Source organism: Manduca sexta, unplaced genomic scaffold (assembly GCF_014839805.1).
Source record: "Manduca sexta isolate Smith_Timp_Sample1 unplaced genomic scaffold, JHU_Msex_v1.0 HiC_scaffold_2822, whole genome shotgun sequence".
Taxonomy (NCBI): Eukaryota; Metazoa; Arthropoda; class Insecta; order Lepidoptera; family Sphingidae; genus Manduca; species Manduca sexta.
In genome coordinates this window covers 1,615-19,397 of record NW_023593826.1, presented here as the reverse complement: position 1 = coordinate 19,397, position 17,783 = coordinate 1,615, and the positions used below count along the sequence as shown (strand labels likewise).

Below are 17,783 nucleotides of genomic sequence, written 5' to 3'. Positions count from 1 at the left end.
TCTAAAAATTATGTAAGTATATTATATTTTTTATTTGCATTTTTATATTTAATGTCATAATATTTTTTGACTTCGTAAGTATTTGGTAATTGTTTTTATTGTAAGTAAATAGTTAATAGACGCTGTATCTTCCTAATAACGTCATCCAAGGTTAGTGATCACCAATAAAAAAATCGCATGCAAACAACAAACGAATTGCATAAATGCCTTTTGAAGGACACTCGTGTGAAATATATGGTGACCTTGTGGAACATAATATTAAAATATTTTCAGTTTATACCTACCAACCAATATGGTAAGTATACCAACAATATGCAAATATCAGCAGTAAAATAAATAATCGTAAAGGAAAAGATATGAGGTCTACGCCTTTCCTATAGATATTTATCCCTATTACGCTCGTTTTACTGATACTTAACTGAGATTTCGTACGCATCAAAAGTAATTACGTACTTATGTTCCGCAAGAAAAACTCCAAGTTATGGGTATCTTTATGACCCCTGGGGCGCGGAAGAAGGGTTGCCGGACTCGCCGCATTTAAGACCTAGATGTCAACTAAATTACTTGTTTGGGGTCCCAGACCAAAATTGTGTCGGCATGCCGACTAAAACTTGCTGTCGGTTACTTCAACGACTGTGGGTCGGTTGAGCAAAGCAAAAGCTAAACGCATTCACAGATTTTTGAAAATACACTTGCCACACCGGGAATCAAACTGGCTGAAATCCGATAAAATAACACCCTGTTCTTTAATGCCATTAATGGATAGGGTCAATCGAAAGCATCAACTCTCTAATAAAAATGTTAGATTCAACTATATGATTAAAATAAAAAAGGGAACCCACGAAATCTGAACTTATTTTAAATCAGTGAAAAAAACAAGTAAATTAACTAAGTAACTGTTGCTTAAAATGTGTTTCATTTTGAGCGATACATGATCTTTTAACACATTTATTAATTAATTAAGAGGTCCAGTATTTAAAAATACTGTGTTAGAGAGAGTTGATCCTTACAATTGGCTCTATCGATTGATCGCATAAAACATTATTTTTTCAGATTTATGCCAGTTCGAATATTGGGTGCGGCGAGCGAATTTCCAAAAATATCTAAATGCAATTTCGCTTCTTTTTAGTAATAAAGGACTATTTCTTTTGAATAAAATTTGCTTTCTCCAGTAATTAGAGTACTTTCCCTACAGGTGCATTCAAAAATTCCATCTGTATAATCTCAGTTATGCAAGCTACACCAACTTAGCAGTTTAGTTCTTGCTTTGTAACTCATTTTTTATGACTGGGCAATAAAAACACATAATTCTTAAAACTTAAGTTTATTTAAACTTAGGAGCAGGCCTGTCCGAATCCTCCTCTGAAAAAAGTATATTCATCATTAATAATTCATATGGTAATATTTTCATAATGCACTTGCAAAAACACTTACAAATTCAACATCGGCTGAACCAGGGCCAACATCAGCCTTCTTATCATGAGGCGCCTGAGGGTGTGGTCGGTCCACGGCGGTAGGCAGACCTGTCCTCAGCAGTGCGTGCGGGGCGTCTGGCGGCCAACCGCGCCACGGCGGACTGTCTCTGTGCGGGCTGAGCTTGAGGGTGGCGGCACGATTTCAGGGGCAAGTGGAGGAAGATTCTCAAGTATTCAATACCCTCGTTGGTCAAATACCTATAAAAAAAAACAGAAAATAGTTAGATGCAATAATATAAGATGTTTGAGTCAGCAAGTGTAAAGAAAAATATGTGAATACTATCACATTTTTGTGACACTGAATTTCATTGCAACCCAAAAAAGTGTTAAACAAAATAGCTATATCAATGTTTTTAGTAGTAAACGATATTGATAGGTTGATAAGTAAAGTTTAGCATTTAAACTTTACACCCTTGCCTAGAAAGCATGTTAACAGGAGAAATAAAAGAAAAAGGTGAAACAATGAAATGTAAAATTTGGTTTTTGGTTTTCATATAAAGCTGACATTAGTCTTTTACATTATTTAAAATTGTCATTATTATTATCTCTATACATATAACAAGTTAAGATAAGAACATAGCTGTTATAGGTTCCAAGGCAGCAATATTAATCTGGTATTATTATCAATAATTAACCTGTGTAATTTTAATAAACCATCCACATTCACAACTTCTGTCATCCCTAATCTGCACCCTCAAACAATAAACTCCTAAAAAAATGGGCAACAAAATGATACCATTACCATTTGACATTTTTGTTACTTTGTAATATCATTCATGCAATATATTTATTTCTCCTTAGCTAATTCTATTACCATAGGTTATCATAATTTAAGTTTGTTCAGTGAGAAATATATTTTGTAATGTCATGACTGAGATCCCGGTAACCACTCTTACGCACGTTATGACACAAAAACATCTCATCAGACTTCGTACTACTGAATCCGATAGTAAAAGAACCTTTTATTCACTAATTGCTTTTCACTATGCGTACTAATTTTATTAAATTAATGGTTTAAATTATTAACTTACCAGTAAAAATGCCTCCACGCGAACTGTTCCTTGACATATCCTCTAGATTTGAGAGACTGCATCGCTTTGATAACCTGGAGGTTAGGAATCTTTTCCAGATCCGGATGCTTCGGAGCATGATAGTCCTTCTTAGCAACCATCACCCCCTCTTTAAAGAGGTACTCATATATGGAAACACGGTTTTGTTTAGGCATCAACATCTTGGAACTCTTCCTAAAACAAGAATGTATAAGAGGTTATCACAGAAACATTGGTACGAAAGCACAACATATTAAAATATTATTGTCATATTACTGTAATTATTGCTATTTTACAATAACTCGGGGGAAATTCCGGGTTATTATTCAGATTACCAAACATTTTAAAGATTTTTATAAAAATATTACCTTCGAGCTCACTTTTGACAACAGAAAAGAAACCTATCAAAGAAGTTTGACGTTTTGATGACATATTTAGTTTCAGACCTCATCGACAACATTTCTAGCATAACTATGAATAAAGTAATAATATACAAAAAAAAATTATAACGCGGTATTACAACTATTTAATAGTATATATTGCCCATTACTAAGTACAGTCTAAATAATATAGACTCTAAAGTATACCAATTGTGACGCTTTTTCTATTAGTGTCTGAATTCCAATCTGAACTTAATGTCATTCCAGATGTATAAGCCCGACCAACCTGTCAACTGTCAATTTTTAAATGTCATACGTAAGCCAAGGCAGTATGGTTGAAAGACTATAGCCTGTCCTCTTAGGACGAATAAAAAAAAATGTTAAATGTCAATTGTCAGTGTTCGGTGACGCTTCAATGCGAATCCGTTTCAATTTGTGATTTCAAGTTTTGTTGAATATATAAACAGCAAACGATAGCAGTTAATTAATAACAGTTAAACATGGATTTTCAAAACCGCCCCGGCGGAAAAACTGGCGGTGGTGGTGTGGCGTCATGGTCTGAAAGCAACAGGGACCGACGCGAGAGGTTAAGGCAGCTCGCCTTAGAAACTATCGATCTAAATAAAGATCCTTATTTTATGAAAAATCATTTAGGTTTGTATCATAACTATTCATGTATAGACGCCCCGAAGATTAGCATTTTTTCAAAATTATTAGTTCTTTTTAATCGGTACGTTTCTTTCCAGGTTCTTACGAATGTAAGCTATGTCTAACGTTGCACAATAATGAAGGAAGTTATTTAGCTCACACCCAAGGCAAAAAGCACCAGGCAAACTTAGCTCGACGTGCTGCTAAGGAAGCTAAAGAGGCTCCTCAGCAATTGGCACCAGAAAAGCCAAGAATTGAACCAAAAAAATTTGTTAAAATTGGCAGACCTGGTTATAGAGTTGAGAAGCAAAAGATCCTGAAAATGGACAGCAAAGTCTTCTTTTCCAGGTTGACTATCCAGGTAAATATACAATTTAAATTATATGCATTGTGGCCATAAAATGGCTTTAGTAGCCATTATATATCATATTTATAAACAAAAGTTTATCCAAACCTACATAATAGTTTCTACCTAACAGTAAGATACTTAACACTTACTAATAATTTTAGAAAATTAACACTATTCATCTTGTTACAGAAATTGCGGAAGGTGTCCAACCCAGACACCGCTTTATGTCGGCTTATGAACAAAAGATTGAACCCCAGACCGCAGGTGGCAGTATTTGTTATTTGCTGCTGAACCATATGAGACCATTGCGAAAAACATGACTCAAAGTTTTGGACTCACTGGAACAAAGATACAAAACAGTTTTTACAGTTTGCATTTAAAATGGAACCAATGCGTATGCCTCCACCTCCAAAAATGTGGGAAAATCATGGCATGAGATTGCCTCCTCCGCCTGGGCGCAACTAATGGGGTTCCCCTCCACCTCCATTACTGCCTGTGCCTCCTCCACCACCATCAATGTAGTTGATATGTAAATATATGCCAATAAATTGTCTGCATTTTTTTACTTGGATTTCAATGTAGTCTTAAAATAAAATAAAATATTATACTGTCTCCAGTGTAGGGTGTAATTTATTACTTTTGTAATTAGATTACTAATAAGGAAAAGTAATCTGAATACATTTACACCAATTACAATTGTTATTTGTCAATTAGTAATTGCAATTACCTTAATTATTATTATTATTAATATTTTGTAATCATTATTTAGATTATTTACATGATTGAATAATTGCAATTATGTACCTTATTACTTTTGTCAGTGTATTCAATACTTCTTCATGTTTGAAGAGATCCTAAAATTTGATTTTGCCAGTTTTTCAAAGTCAAACTAAAATGAATATTCGAACTGTATGTTGTGTATAGTCTCTTGTTTTATTTCACTTTCTCAAAATACATACATGGGAAACAAAAGGAATCATAATAAAAAAGGGGGTACTTAATTGATTACCAATTAAGTTTACAATGTTTAATCTTTTTTTTATTTCTTTGGATAACAAGACCAGCCCGCCGTTCGCCTGATGCTAAGCGATACGTCTGCCCATAAACAATAGAAACAGGTTTGCCATCCGTGCGAACTGAGATGTTAGGTCTTATTATGTCCAGTAGTTACACTGGCTACAATGTCCTTCAAACCAGAACACAACAGTAACTGGGTACGCACTGCTGCTTGGCGGCATAAATAGATATTGCGGTGAGTACCTACCTTCCTCTCATATGTGTGAGACCGCCTGGGATTTTTTTTTATCCAGTAATGGTTAATCGAATTTTGGGATTACTTTTCTAAATACCTCTGCAAGAACCGGGAATATACAAGATAAATTGCAACTGTGGCCTCTCTTATATAGGCCAAACAAAACGAAATATAGGGACCTGCGTAAAAGAACATATAGCTGACGTGAAACACCGATGCTCTACGAAGTCTGCAGTCGCTGAACACCCTGAAGGAGGCTCCAACCATTATCTGCGACTAGACAAGCCACAAATCCTTGCCAAAGAACACCGATTCCTGCCTAGGATGATCCGCGAGGCTATTGAAATTATAAAACATCCTAATTTCAATAGGGAAGATGGTGGGAAGCTTGCACAAGCCTGGGATCCAGTTCTACATTTAATTGAATCGGAACCCAAAAAGACCGGCTGCCCGACTTAAAGACACTGTGAGCTCATTCTGCGTAGATGGCACCAACAGCTAAAAATTTTTAAAAGGTTGAATATTTATAAAATGTAGATAGATATTATAACTCTGACTTTACGGATGATTAAGGAAAAACTGTGTTCAAATGTGTGGCAAAGTCTCTGTTTAAATATTTGTCTGTATGTGGCGCCGGCATTAGATTATTCTAGATATATTATAAAAAATGCTACCTGTTGCCGAAAAGCTTTACTATTTCTGAATAGCAATTTGTTATGAAATCAATCAATTTAAAAGATATCGATATTTTTTGCTTATGCTAAAATAAGGACCTACTAGAGTCTACTGTTAACTTTATCTACTAATTACGAATTTAATTTTTACACTTATTTTTATATGGTACTAGCTTCCGCCCGCAGCTTCGCCCGCGTGGATTTCGGGTTTCAAAAATGGAGAAGGTGCTCAATTTGTCGGGATGTTTTTTTAATTTATGGTGGTATGCAGGTGGTCCGATTGTCCGGTCAGGGTCTGATGATGGGATCCTGGTGAAATCGAAGGAACTTTTAACCATTAAGGTTGCACACGAAATGACGGAAGCTTAAAAATGGAGTAACTTCTCCCGTTTTCCCAACATTTTCCATCACTGCTATGCTCCTATTAATTGTAGCGTGATGAAAAGTATACTATAACCAGCTCAGGAGTACGAAAAATAATTGTACCAAGCTAAGTTAAAATCCGTCGAGTAGTTTTTGTTTCTATAACGGTTATACAGACAGACAGACAAAAATTTTACTAATTGCATTTTTAGCATCAGTATCGATCCCTAATCACCCCCAGTTATTTTGGAAATATATTTCATGTACAGAATTGACCTCTCTACAGATTTATTATAAGTATAGATATGCAAAAGTAGCTCAAAATTGTCCATAACGAAAACATGCATTTTAAAGTAAAACAAAAGAAATAATATCGTGAAGCCAACCAAATAACTAATGATATATTAAATTTTGTGACTGTTCAATTTAGTCGGGTCCGCGATATCACTTTTGTTGAGTTTCAGAACGCGACATTACATTATTATATTCTGTGCTCCAACGCACACTGCTTTGATGTTAGGAACACACCTACATTGCTTAGACAACAGTGAACTTTATACAATAGCAATAAAGCTCAAATTGACTCTACGTATTAGTTAGAAAACGTTTGTATGGGAAATAGAAAAATGCTGTTTTGAGGATTTTCCCGGCAATTATTCGAATTTTTCTCACCTTTTAAATCTTCCCTAGACCTCCACGAATAATTCAAGACCAAGATAAGATAAATCCGTTCAGCCGTTCTCGAGTTTTAGCGAGACTAACGAACAGCAATTGATTTTTATATATATAGATAAATAAATTATATGTGGTATCATTAGAGATTTCTGGTAATAAGTATATTCGTTCATGAAAAATAGTAAACCCATATAAATTTTCTTGACCTCGGACCTTCAATCATTAATCAGTATCAAATAGAATTGGCATAATATTTTTACATGGTTAAAACAATGACGTTAAAACATCTCAACTTATTATTTGAAAAGAAAGAAAGGTTTGAACAGCGTTGTATGTCTTGATTAGATTTTGTTAAAACTAGAACACTTTAAGCGTCTAATGGAACGGTTTTTTCAACGGCTTGCAGCTGCGCGAAATGACAATAAACAGCCGCCCGGCAGTTTCGCGCGCGTTCGTTACGAGAGTCAGATGCTAAGTCAGATGTTTGATGAACCGAGATTTTATTAAAGTTTTTTTGTGTTAGAAATTATAAATGAATCATGTTCTCCAAAGCTAAACGATTTGACCCCCTCGGTAAGTGATTATAAAAATTGAATTTTACATAAAATGTGTAAAATGAAATTTTGATGTTTTATTTTGATAAGCATTCAGATAATATTTTAAACATGTAGTGCCTATTATATTTTATCCCATCTTTCATCTCATAATAATTACTTCCTTTAGTTTCAGGAAAAAAAGAAAATACAAGTAGTGTTAATCAGAAAAAGCAAGAAAACGAAAAACCAAAAATTTCTTCCAAAATTCAGTCAGCACCTAAAACATCTATCAATTGTAATTTGGATACGCAGTCACAATGTAGCTCTGTTCAAAGTACTAAACCCTTTGTTACGGTAAGTATTACAAGTTTTACTTGAAAATTTTACTAGTTCATAGCTCCCACATAAGTATACAGGCATTGTCTAATTTTTTTTTACGGCGGTTGAGAATTTATTTGAATTTTACAGATGATAAAACTGTACTGATATTAAAACTTATGTGCACAGAGTGTCATGCTGATTATAGACAGATTAAAGATTATAGGTACCCTAGAAAATCTTGTCCATAAAATATCACTAAAATTTAATCTGCCATTTCAGAGATTAGACTACTTTGACAAAGACACAGATATACTATAAAAAATATAGCACAATAATTGTTCATATTCTTGTAAAGTGTAAATGTGATTATCATTACAAGCACTTGTATTTTTAAGATCAATACTTTAAGCGCTTCATCATTAGTAGGTTAAAAATTATTTTGCATTATTATTTACAGCCTCAGCCATTGAAAGTTGCAAGACTTATCAAGCCCCCATCAAGCCTTAAAAAACCATTATCATACTCTAAAAAGAAAATTGAGAATAAAGATCATGATGAAGTAATTAAAGCACAAGAAGTGGAGATAAGGTAAATATGACTTGAAATTTTTATTTCACTAGGATCCTTTGTATGTGAGAGTTTATCTGTACCTGTAAATGTGGATTAATAATTTATTATTTAAAAACAAATTGTCAAATAATTAAATTGATTCCTTAAATCACCTTGTTCGTTCCTTAGATTTGTTTATTGATTTCAGGAATAAAGACCATACAATCTTGGAATACAACAAACAAATTGAAGAACTTCAAACTAAAATTCTCTGCCTTCAGAAACAAGTCAAATGCTTTTCAAAGGACAATAAAGACATAGAAGCCATTAACAAAAACCTATCAAAAATCACTATAAGCAATAATATTTCTAAAGGGCAAAGGCAAAAAACATGTACTATTGATAATACAAAACAAATAAATGATTTGAAAAATAAAATATCTGAACTTCAAAATCAATGTGAAAATCTTGAAGAAGAAGTAAGGAGTAAACAATTAGAATTGAGCTCACTTGAAGAAGTTATTACAATCAGAGATAGTTTATGCAAAGATTTGCAAGATAAATTGACCAATGTTGAAGCAAGTCTAGAGGAGGCTAGGCAAAGACTTGAAATGGTTAAAGGTCATCATGCTTTAGCTTTAGAAGCTAATGAAAGTATCAGGAAGGAATATAAGGCAGAATTGGAAGTTTTAAAAGCAAAGCTTGAGGAGGAGAAACAAGCTATTATCACTAAATCTAAAAATGACCAGGAAAATATGAAGACAAAATATAATTCTCTAATAGAATCTATTAAACAACAATTGATAAATGAGAAATATGAAGTAGTACATGAACTGCAACAACAGTTAAGTACTAAAGATAATGAAATGAAGGCTAAACTTGAACAAATTGATGAGGCAACTCAAGAAAAATTAAGACTCTGTGAAATACAATTTGAAGAGCGTACCCAAAGTTTACAAGAACATTGTATACAACAGCAAAAAATTATACAAGACTTAGAAAGAGAAACTATAGGGTTAAAACATAATATTTGTGTTCTTGAAGACCAAAATGTTATTTTAAGGGCAGATATTGAAAATTTTAAAATCAATAATAATACATTAAACAAAGAAAAAATAATATTGCAGAAGAAATGAATGTGCTTAAAGAGGAGTCAAAGAAGAAATTTATAGAGTTTGAAAATGAAATTAATAAATTAACTGTAGAAGTTGATAAAGCAAATAAAGAAAAAATAAAGTTTGAAATGTCTTTATCAGTAACCAGAGATATAGTACAAGTCTTAACAATGCGCTTGAGGGAATCAGATAGCGAGCTTGAACATTTAGAAAATGAACTAGAAGCTTTAAAAAACTCAAAAGAAGTAGCAGAAAATGAATTGACTACCATCAAAAAGTCACTGAATAACACTGTCATGGAATGTAATGAGTACAAGGAAGCTCTAGTTAATATTTTAAAATCCAAAGCTGCATTGGCTAAGGAGCACACTCGCATAATGGAACACAATGTCAGTTTGATTGAAAGTTTACAGAATGTCGAAAAGAAGCTTACAGAGAACTTGATTCTATTAAAAGTGAACTTATTGAGGATGTTGAGTTATTAAGAAAGGAATCCAACTCACAAATTCAAATGTTAAGAGAGGAGGTCAGTTGTGTCACTATGATTTTTTTATTTGCACTGTAAAATTATTTTAATTAAATATTTGTATTTTAAATTAAACCAGGTGGAGAAAAAACAGTTGCTTTGTGAGTTAAGTAGAGAGCATGCGGGCCAAGCTACAGCAGCAGCAGAGCAATCACGTGTCCTGGTCTCCCAAGCAGCTGCTGAGATCAACCGTCTTGAAAGTGAAAATAAACGTTTACAACAGCAGGTACTACTAAATCTTTTTTCGATTTTTTATGTTCGTACCTGCTTCTAAGATTTATATAATTAATTTATTTTTCTAGATACACGATCAGCAGTCCATGGTCGTCGAGTTATCACTACTTCGTCAAGAAAATGAAGAATTAACAATGACAGTCGCCAAAAAGACATCTATTATCGAAAAATTACGCAAGGACTCTGAACAATCTCAATATAAGCCAAAGTCACCTTCAATGTTACGAAAAACACACAAAGTTGGCAAAGAAAATTTAAATACCATTTCACCATTGCGAGAGAGAAATCATTAGCGTGCTCTTCTGGATAGACATTAGTTTTATTAATTACACTTACATACCATTGTATGTATATCTAGAGGCCTTTACATATTGTGATGGAATTAGCAGAAACATTATAATGTAATGTTGTAAGATATGACCTTATTGAAGTTATGAAAAAAATCATATTATTCTTTATACCATTAATATTCTAATTTCGTGTTTCATCTGAGGAATAACCAGGTGGTTATTATTCCCTTGTTCTGAATCGTTTCGTTTATTTATTATAAATTATTTATGACTTGTGACAAATGTTTTGTATCTTTGTTTTATTTATTGTGGCGTGTGAATAAAAAATTATAAATATAAATTCGTTATTATTTATTTACTAATAGCTTTCTTGGTTCCACAGCGTGAAAAAGTTATTTTTCACATTTTCATTTCATTTCTATGTCCTCAGAATTTTAAACTATCACCATACCTAATTTCATCGAAATCGTTTCAGTGATTACGCCTTAGGGTTTAACCGTGAAAGCTTAACAAAGTTACTCTCGTATTTATAAGTATTGACAAAATTCAAAATTTAAATATTTGATACCGGGTATAAAGACTAATCCCCTTATTCATAGACGTTATTTATCTTAGGACGAAGCATTGCTGTGATAACAAGTATGTTTCTCAACTTAGTTTATCTGACAGCTAACTAGATTCGAGTTATATCGCAATATTAGCCAATCACGACGGCTATATTATGTCTACGCACTGCGAAGACTGCCATGCCGTCAGCACTGAGAAACAGACTTGTTATCATAGCAATGCTCCGTCCTTAGATAAATAACGTCTATGAATAAGGGGGTACTAGGTTATTTGTTTTTTTTTTTATATTTATCTATACTATTATATAAAGCTGAAGAGTTTGTTTGTTTGTTTGTTTGTTTGAACGCGCTAATCTCAGGAACTACCAGTCCAAACTGAAAAAATATTTTTGCGTTGGATAGCCCTTTGTTCGTGGAGTGCTATAGGCTATATATCATCACGCTATACCAATAGGAGCGGAGCAGTAATGGCTAATCTCAGGAACTACCGGTCCGAACTGAAAAATTCTTTTTGCGTTGGATAGCCCTTTGTTCGTGGAGTGCTATAGGCTATATATCATCACGCTATACCCAATAGGAGCGGGGCAGTAATGGCTAATCTCAGGAACTACCGGTCCAAACTGAAAAATTCTTTTTGCGTTGGATAGCCCTTTATTCGTTGATTGCTGCAGGCTATATATCATCACGCTATACCCAATAGGAGCGGAGCAGTAATAGCTAATTTCAGGAACTACCGATCCAAACAGAAAAAATATTTTTGCGTTGGATAGCCCTTTGTTCGTGGTGTGCTCTAAGTTATATATCATCACGCTATGTCCAATAGGAGCGGAGCAGTAATGGCTAATCTCAGGAACTACCAGTTTGAACTGAAAAATTCGTTTTGTGTTGGATAGCCCTTTATTTGTGGGGTGCTATAGGCTGTATATCATCACGCTATGACCAATAGGAGCGGAGCAGTAATAAAACATGTTGTAAATACGGGGACAATTTATTAGTTTTGAGAGCTTCCGTTGCGTGCGCTGCGTAAACGGTTAAAGTTATGCAACAATGATGTATGACGGGATTGTTCCTCTTAAAAAGTTCTAAAAAAATATATTATAAAACAAAGTCCCCCGCTGCATCCGTCTGCCTGAACGTCTTAAACTCAAAAACTACCCAACGTATTAAGATGAAATTTTGTATGGAGACAGTTTGAAACCCTGGGAAAACATAGGAGGCTCCCGGAAAACTACTACTTTTATAATGGAAAACTTTAGCCTGAAAAATTTTATAACGCGGGCGGAGCCGCGAGCAAAAGCTATATCTTATAAAATATGTACTTACATCGCATAAATTCTTAAACAGAAGAAATCATCGGTTTCTGATAAAAAAATCTAATAGTTTCCCATTTAAATTTGAATTACTGTTTCATTTCTTATCGAATTTTAAATTGATTGATGTTCGGAATTGTTCCAGTGAATCAATATTTCGCCCTTAAAAATCGGTCACTAATTTAATTTGCTAGCCAAGTTAGATCAATAATATACGAAAATAATGTTTGGTACAAACTTTCCGAGTGTTTGAACGATATAAACTTTGAACAGTCGTTTATAGCGGGTTCGGGAAAACGGGTTGGCAACACTGATAGCCGTTACTCTGTGCAAAGAGAATTATAATATATATGGAAATAGAGAGCCTACTCGTTGGGTTTTTGTGCCAATCGACATTACGGCTGCTTCATACTTGTGAGGTAGAGGGCGTTCGCGATTTTCGTTGCGTTTCACGATTCAGGTTTATTGTGTTTTATTATTTTGCAAACGGTTTTAAAAGTGCAGAAGACGGCAATCCAAGTATTAAAATACTTAGAAGCAGATCTGTATTTGCTATGCCGTCGTAGTATAATATTTCTGACATCTTATTTACAGTGTACTTCTATCATTATCAATACATAATAATTCGATAGTAATAAGATCTAAGAATAAGATCGTTAATCAGACAAACATCATATTGAAAATATTATTTTTATTTTATTTTTCTTGCTATAACATTTTGTGTACAAAATGCTTATAGTAAGTACTAATGATATTCACATTCCATATTAGATTTACAAAGTATTACACCTCTATTAAGCTATGTAAGCGCTGATAATTTGATCTTAGTTATTAATTATATTCAATGGAAAAGTAAACGATACTACTTTAAAATAAACTGTAATACACTGTAAAATTCCGAAATACTAAATAATAAAATATACTTAAAATTATTTTATGTCTAAAAATACATACTGTGACGAATAATAATTAACATTGATATTTATAATATGCTAAAACATTCTCAATTGTCAAACTATATTTTTATAACAATTGATTTAACTTTATAAAAAATATATGAATTCTTTTGTATTTCGATAATCATTTTAATGTATCATCAAATAAATATCAAGTATCAATGTTCAAATAAAAGAGAATTTATAATTTTTTATAAAAATTGCCTAATAATATACGATTCAATATAGAAATACATAAAAATTTACAAATCTAGAACAGCAATTAACTATGAAACATACTAGCTAGCCATATTATTTATCTTTGTCTTCATCAAAAAGGAAATTCGGATTCTAGCATTATCTTTCTACACAAACAAGTGAAACTAATATTAACAAGAACAAACTTATTCTAAGCCAAACAAAATTATTTCACAAATAAGTCACGCTACTTTTAAAAATTGAAAATGTTCACTGGAAAAGAAATTAACATCAAGTTTACAATGATCATTATACTTATCCATAGAAAAAGGAACTATAAAGATTAGCATTCATTAAAATATACTTTCTTCGTCATGCGAAGGTTGTTTTACTTATGATAATAATATAAAAAAATATTTTATGTAGATATCAAACAGATTAATTTAACAATTTGTTAAATAAGAAAGATTAAATAATTATAATAAGAACTGATTTAAAACAGGTCTATGAAACCGGGTAGTAATCAACAGCGAAATGCGAATGCGATACAAATTGCCAATACATATTAGATATATACCATAACAGTGGGTATATGATCTAAATAGAGTATGTACTAAAAAAAAGGAGAGATTCGAACAATTAACGCGATAAAAGCAAAATAATTTCGCACTTGTGTACATGATATTATCTTTAAATTGCCATCACTTAACTATTAATTACGGGTTACGTGGTGGTTAAATTACAACATACAATAAACACAAAATGAGCATTATGATCAAACAACGAAATCATAAATAAGTCGTATACAAAATGATAATTGTTACATAAAATATAAAGGAAGTAATGCGAATTGCTGCAGAAATGTAGGTACCGGTTGTAACATTAACAAAACATCAACTAAAGCAAGCAGCAGGTCGACGCAGGAACGATTGAATATTTTCTGAACGATGCAATATTATTAGGCGACACAGAAGGGTTATATATATATAATATTAATAATATTAATTTATTATACAATATATATATATATATATATATATATATATATCGTTAATTTGACACCTGTATAACTAAAAGACTTCATCGAGCCAATTTGTAATTATATGTACAGTCATGATGCTATAGTGAATAGTGCGCCGTTTTATGTGCAATTTTGTTAGTCTATGACGCGTCTATTTGTAAAACGTCTTTGCCGGTGCCACACACAGACAAATATTAGAACACTTGTTTGAACTCATGTTTGGCACGGGTATTTGCGTATTTGTATTCTATTACAGACACTGACCAAATTAAATTTTTTATAGCTTTTACTTTTAGGTTTCCATATATAATCAGTTCTCATTCAAGCAACTCGATAACTTTGAACGCTTGATGTGTGGTCGTAAAACCAATACCGAATGACAAGATAATACGTAAACATTTAAACAAACTTTGCACAAATACGAAAATTCCCGTGCCACACATGAGTTCAAATATTTTTGTTATCTGTGGCGCCGGCATAATATTATCTTTTGACATTGATAAATGACGATGTCTTAGTTTTTTTAATAAAAAAGAAAAGGTGGACCAAGGAACAACTTTATTCAACTGTATGTGTGACGTCATCAAGAATTTCTCGGTTTTTATTTTTTGTTTCTTTGAAATTAAGTATTCAAAAATATGAAAAATACATAATCGTACTCAGAGTAGAAAAATTAAGAAATGGTATTTTTGTTTAAGGCACTTTAACATTTTGAAATGTTAATTTTACGCTGAAGCTGTTGTCCATGAAGGATACATCAGTAAAAAGAATCACACTTGGACTTGATAATTTATCTATTTTAAACTCAAATCAAAGTCGTTTGCCCTTATGGTAATTTTAAAGGATCTTTTAGTAAGGGACCGTAAACACTGTAGTCACAAGAAATCAATCTTATGAGACTGCTAATCATTTTTGTAGATACATATTCTATTTTTAAGATGGGACAGCAAGGGCAGCACCTTTTACCATTTAAATATGAACGTGAAAGATAAAAAAATATCTGTATAAATAATAATAAACAATACGTGAACAAAAAGCGGCGTTGGCCTAGTTGATTGTGGAACGGACTGCCAAGACGAATGTCCGCAGGTTCAAATCCAAAGGCACACACCTCTGACTTCTCTAAAAATATTATGTGTATATTCTTTGTGAATTATCGCTTGCTTCAACGGTGAAGGAAAACATCGTGAGGAAACCTACAAACCTGGGAAATTCTCTAGAGGAATTTTCAAGGTTGTGTATCACTACTACTACGTTGTGACTATAGGTTATATATCATCACGCTATGATCAAAAGGAGCGGAGCAGTAATGAAAACTGTAGCAAAAAGGGGAACTTTATAACTTTTAAGAGATTTAAACGAAAAACTATATCACGCGGGCGGAGCCGCGGGCAAAAGCTAGTTTACAATAAATAAAAATCGCTACACCCGTTCAATGAATTAAATAAATTGTTAAGTAAAAGTGTGAAATCTACTAACTGACGACATTCTGCTGGAATTCTGCTCTTGCCGTTAAATGTTCAGCCGCAACAGCTCATAAACGGGGTTGTTATTTGTCCTTTAACGCGTATTATGTCATGTTACCAGTATTTTCCTTTCCGTAAATATACAGCTTTAGTTACATCCTTCTTTAACCAACTCTGTTATGGGACCGACATTAACGGGTGCCTGCTCGCATGTTGTGTTGATTACGTTAAGCCCAGCATCAATGGCATCTTCCAAGACAGTTCGTATTAATATATTTAGCTCTATCTTATTAAGTCCATTTGTGAAATAATATGCTATTGGCTGATTAAAATATTTTTTTTATGCCTTTTATTATAAAAACCAAAGCGTAGTTAGAAATAGAGTATTTTTAATGTGAAGCAAACTCTTGTATCTTTGTATGGATCATATGACACAGACAAAAAGACCAAAGCAAAAAGAATATTACTGTTCGAGCAAAAGAAAAAGTAACTTGTTGAGTAGGACATATAAGAAGCGGTACATTTGTCCCGTACATAACGTCAAAAAGGAAGAGTGGCTCAAAATTATATATTGTACTACTTTAAACTTTATGTCGCGGCAGTCGCGTTACTCATTCTCCGTGGTTAACTATAGGACGAGGACAGAGAGGTAGACAATTACAATAGGACGTTATTTTACAATGAACATTATGGTACTGCGTTTCGAGTCGCGAGTCAGAGGAAAGTATTTTGAGTGTTATCATTACAAAATACTGTAAGGCGCACATTAAAGCGCCTCGCTTCAGTACGCCTCGCCTAATTTGAAGTAGGACATTGTACCGGCTCAATGTTAAAATGAGGCTACTCTTACAAACTCTTTTCATGTCATGTCCTACCCAATTCTAATTAGTAACTATACGTTATCAAATATAGGATGATAATTTTGACAGCTCCTTCACATGAAGTTTCGTATTTTTTCGGTAAAATTTACTACAGGTAATATCATATTTTATTTTGAAGTGCCACTCATTATCATAATGAACAATCACGGACTATCGCAAATCGCCATTGAAATAAAATAAATCGATAATATAAAAATTTGCATTTAGATTTAATTATATTATTTTTGCAAATATTCGAGTTGTTTGTAATTTATCACATTTATTGGTAAAAAAATCTATAATTAATATATCTAATGTTTTCACGATTTAAATAGTTAACACAATGATAACTGCAAGTGGTGTAGGGTTTAAAAAAAACATAAATGGAAATGGCTTACCAATAATAAATAGATAATTCAATAAAAAATATTTATATCATCTGAACATACCAAATAATTATGCAACTATCGATATCAAGTTTTATAAAAATGGTAATCGATAATCGAATACGTTCAATAACGATTATACCTTAGCCTCATCATTAGTGTGATTTGTCAAAATTAACATCCTAAATTTTAAAAAGTTTTAGTAAACATTTTCACAACTTTAAGTAAGATATGTATATAGCATTACCGGTGAGATATGTGCTTCTTTCGGCCATTAAATCCATGTTTTCATGAAATGAATATCCGGTGTATAATGTTCTGTAACATAATTCGATATGAGAGACATGAACGGACAGAAAAGTGAAAGCCGAGATCTTTAGAGAAGATTTTCTCGTAGTGTCACGCACGTTAAAAGCCCTTCCCGCTAGAAAAATGCCTAAATAACAGTATCGATGCATAGCACTGTCTATTTTATATTCAGATTCACAATTAAAATACTATCCAGGGGATAAAAGCACCCAGCCTATCTTATATTATTGCAACTTTGTCCGTGTGCCAAATTCGCTTAGCACACATATATTATACACATTATAAAAAATTAAATA

General features: G+C 32.8%; 2 protein-coding genes and 1 pseudogene across 2 annotated transcripts; 2 read left to right on the top strand and 1 right to left on the bottom strand.

The window, feature by feature from the left end:
* Nucleotides 1–1,462: 1,462 nt before the first annotated feature.
* LOC119192474 (40S ribosomal protein S10-like) lies at nt 1,463–2,998 on the bottom strand. The gene is made up of 3 exons (XM_037446289.1): nt 2,893–2,998; nt 2,507–2,719; nt 1,463–1,673 (listed from the first exon to the last, which is right to left on the bottom strand). The coding sequence occupies exons 2-3, from the start codon at nt 2,704–2,706 to the stop codon at nt 1,478–1,480; spliced, it is 396 nt and encodes a 131-aa protein (XP_037302186.1). The 5' UTR covers nt 2,707–2,719; nt 2,893–2,998; the 3' UTR covers nt 1,463–1,477.
* A 249-nt stretch (nt 2,999–3,247) lies between these two features.
* On the top strand, nt 3,248–4,516 carry LOC119192473 (annotated as a pseudogene).
* A 2,764-nt stretch (nt 4,517–7,280) lies between these two features.
* On the top strand, nt 7,281–10,780 carry LOC115445866 (cingulin-like protein 1). The gene is given in 8 exon segments (XM_030172344.2): nt 7,281–7,438; nt 7,589–7,755; nt 8,180–8,310; nt 8,480–9,384; nt 9,387–9,803; nt 9,806–9,912; nt 9,992–10,138; nt 10,215–10,780. Coding segments are annotated over 8 exon segments (2,133 nt in total). The 5' UTR covers nt 7,281–7,404; the 3' UTR covers nt 10,440–10,780.
* The last annotated feature ends 7,003 nt before the right edge of the window (nt 10,781–17,783 follow it).

Bases quoted from the DNA above. Each gene is read 5' to 3' on its own strand.
- LOC119192474 (XM_037446289.1), bottom strand. From the start codon at position 2,706: ATGTTGATGCCTAAACAAAACCGTGTTTCCATATATGAGTACCTCTTT. The intron at 1,674-2,506 runs GTAAGTTAATAA...TTTTTTTTATAG, and splicing joins GCGTGGAGGCATTTTTACTG to GTATTTGACCAACGAGGGTA.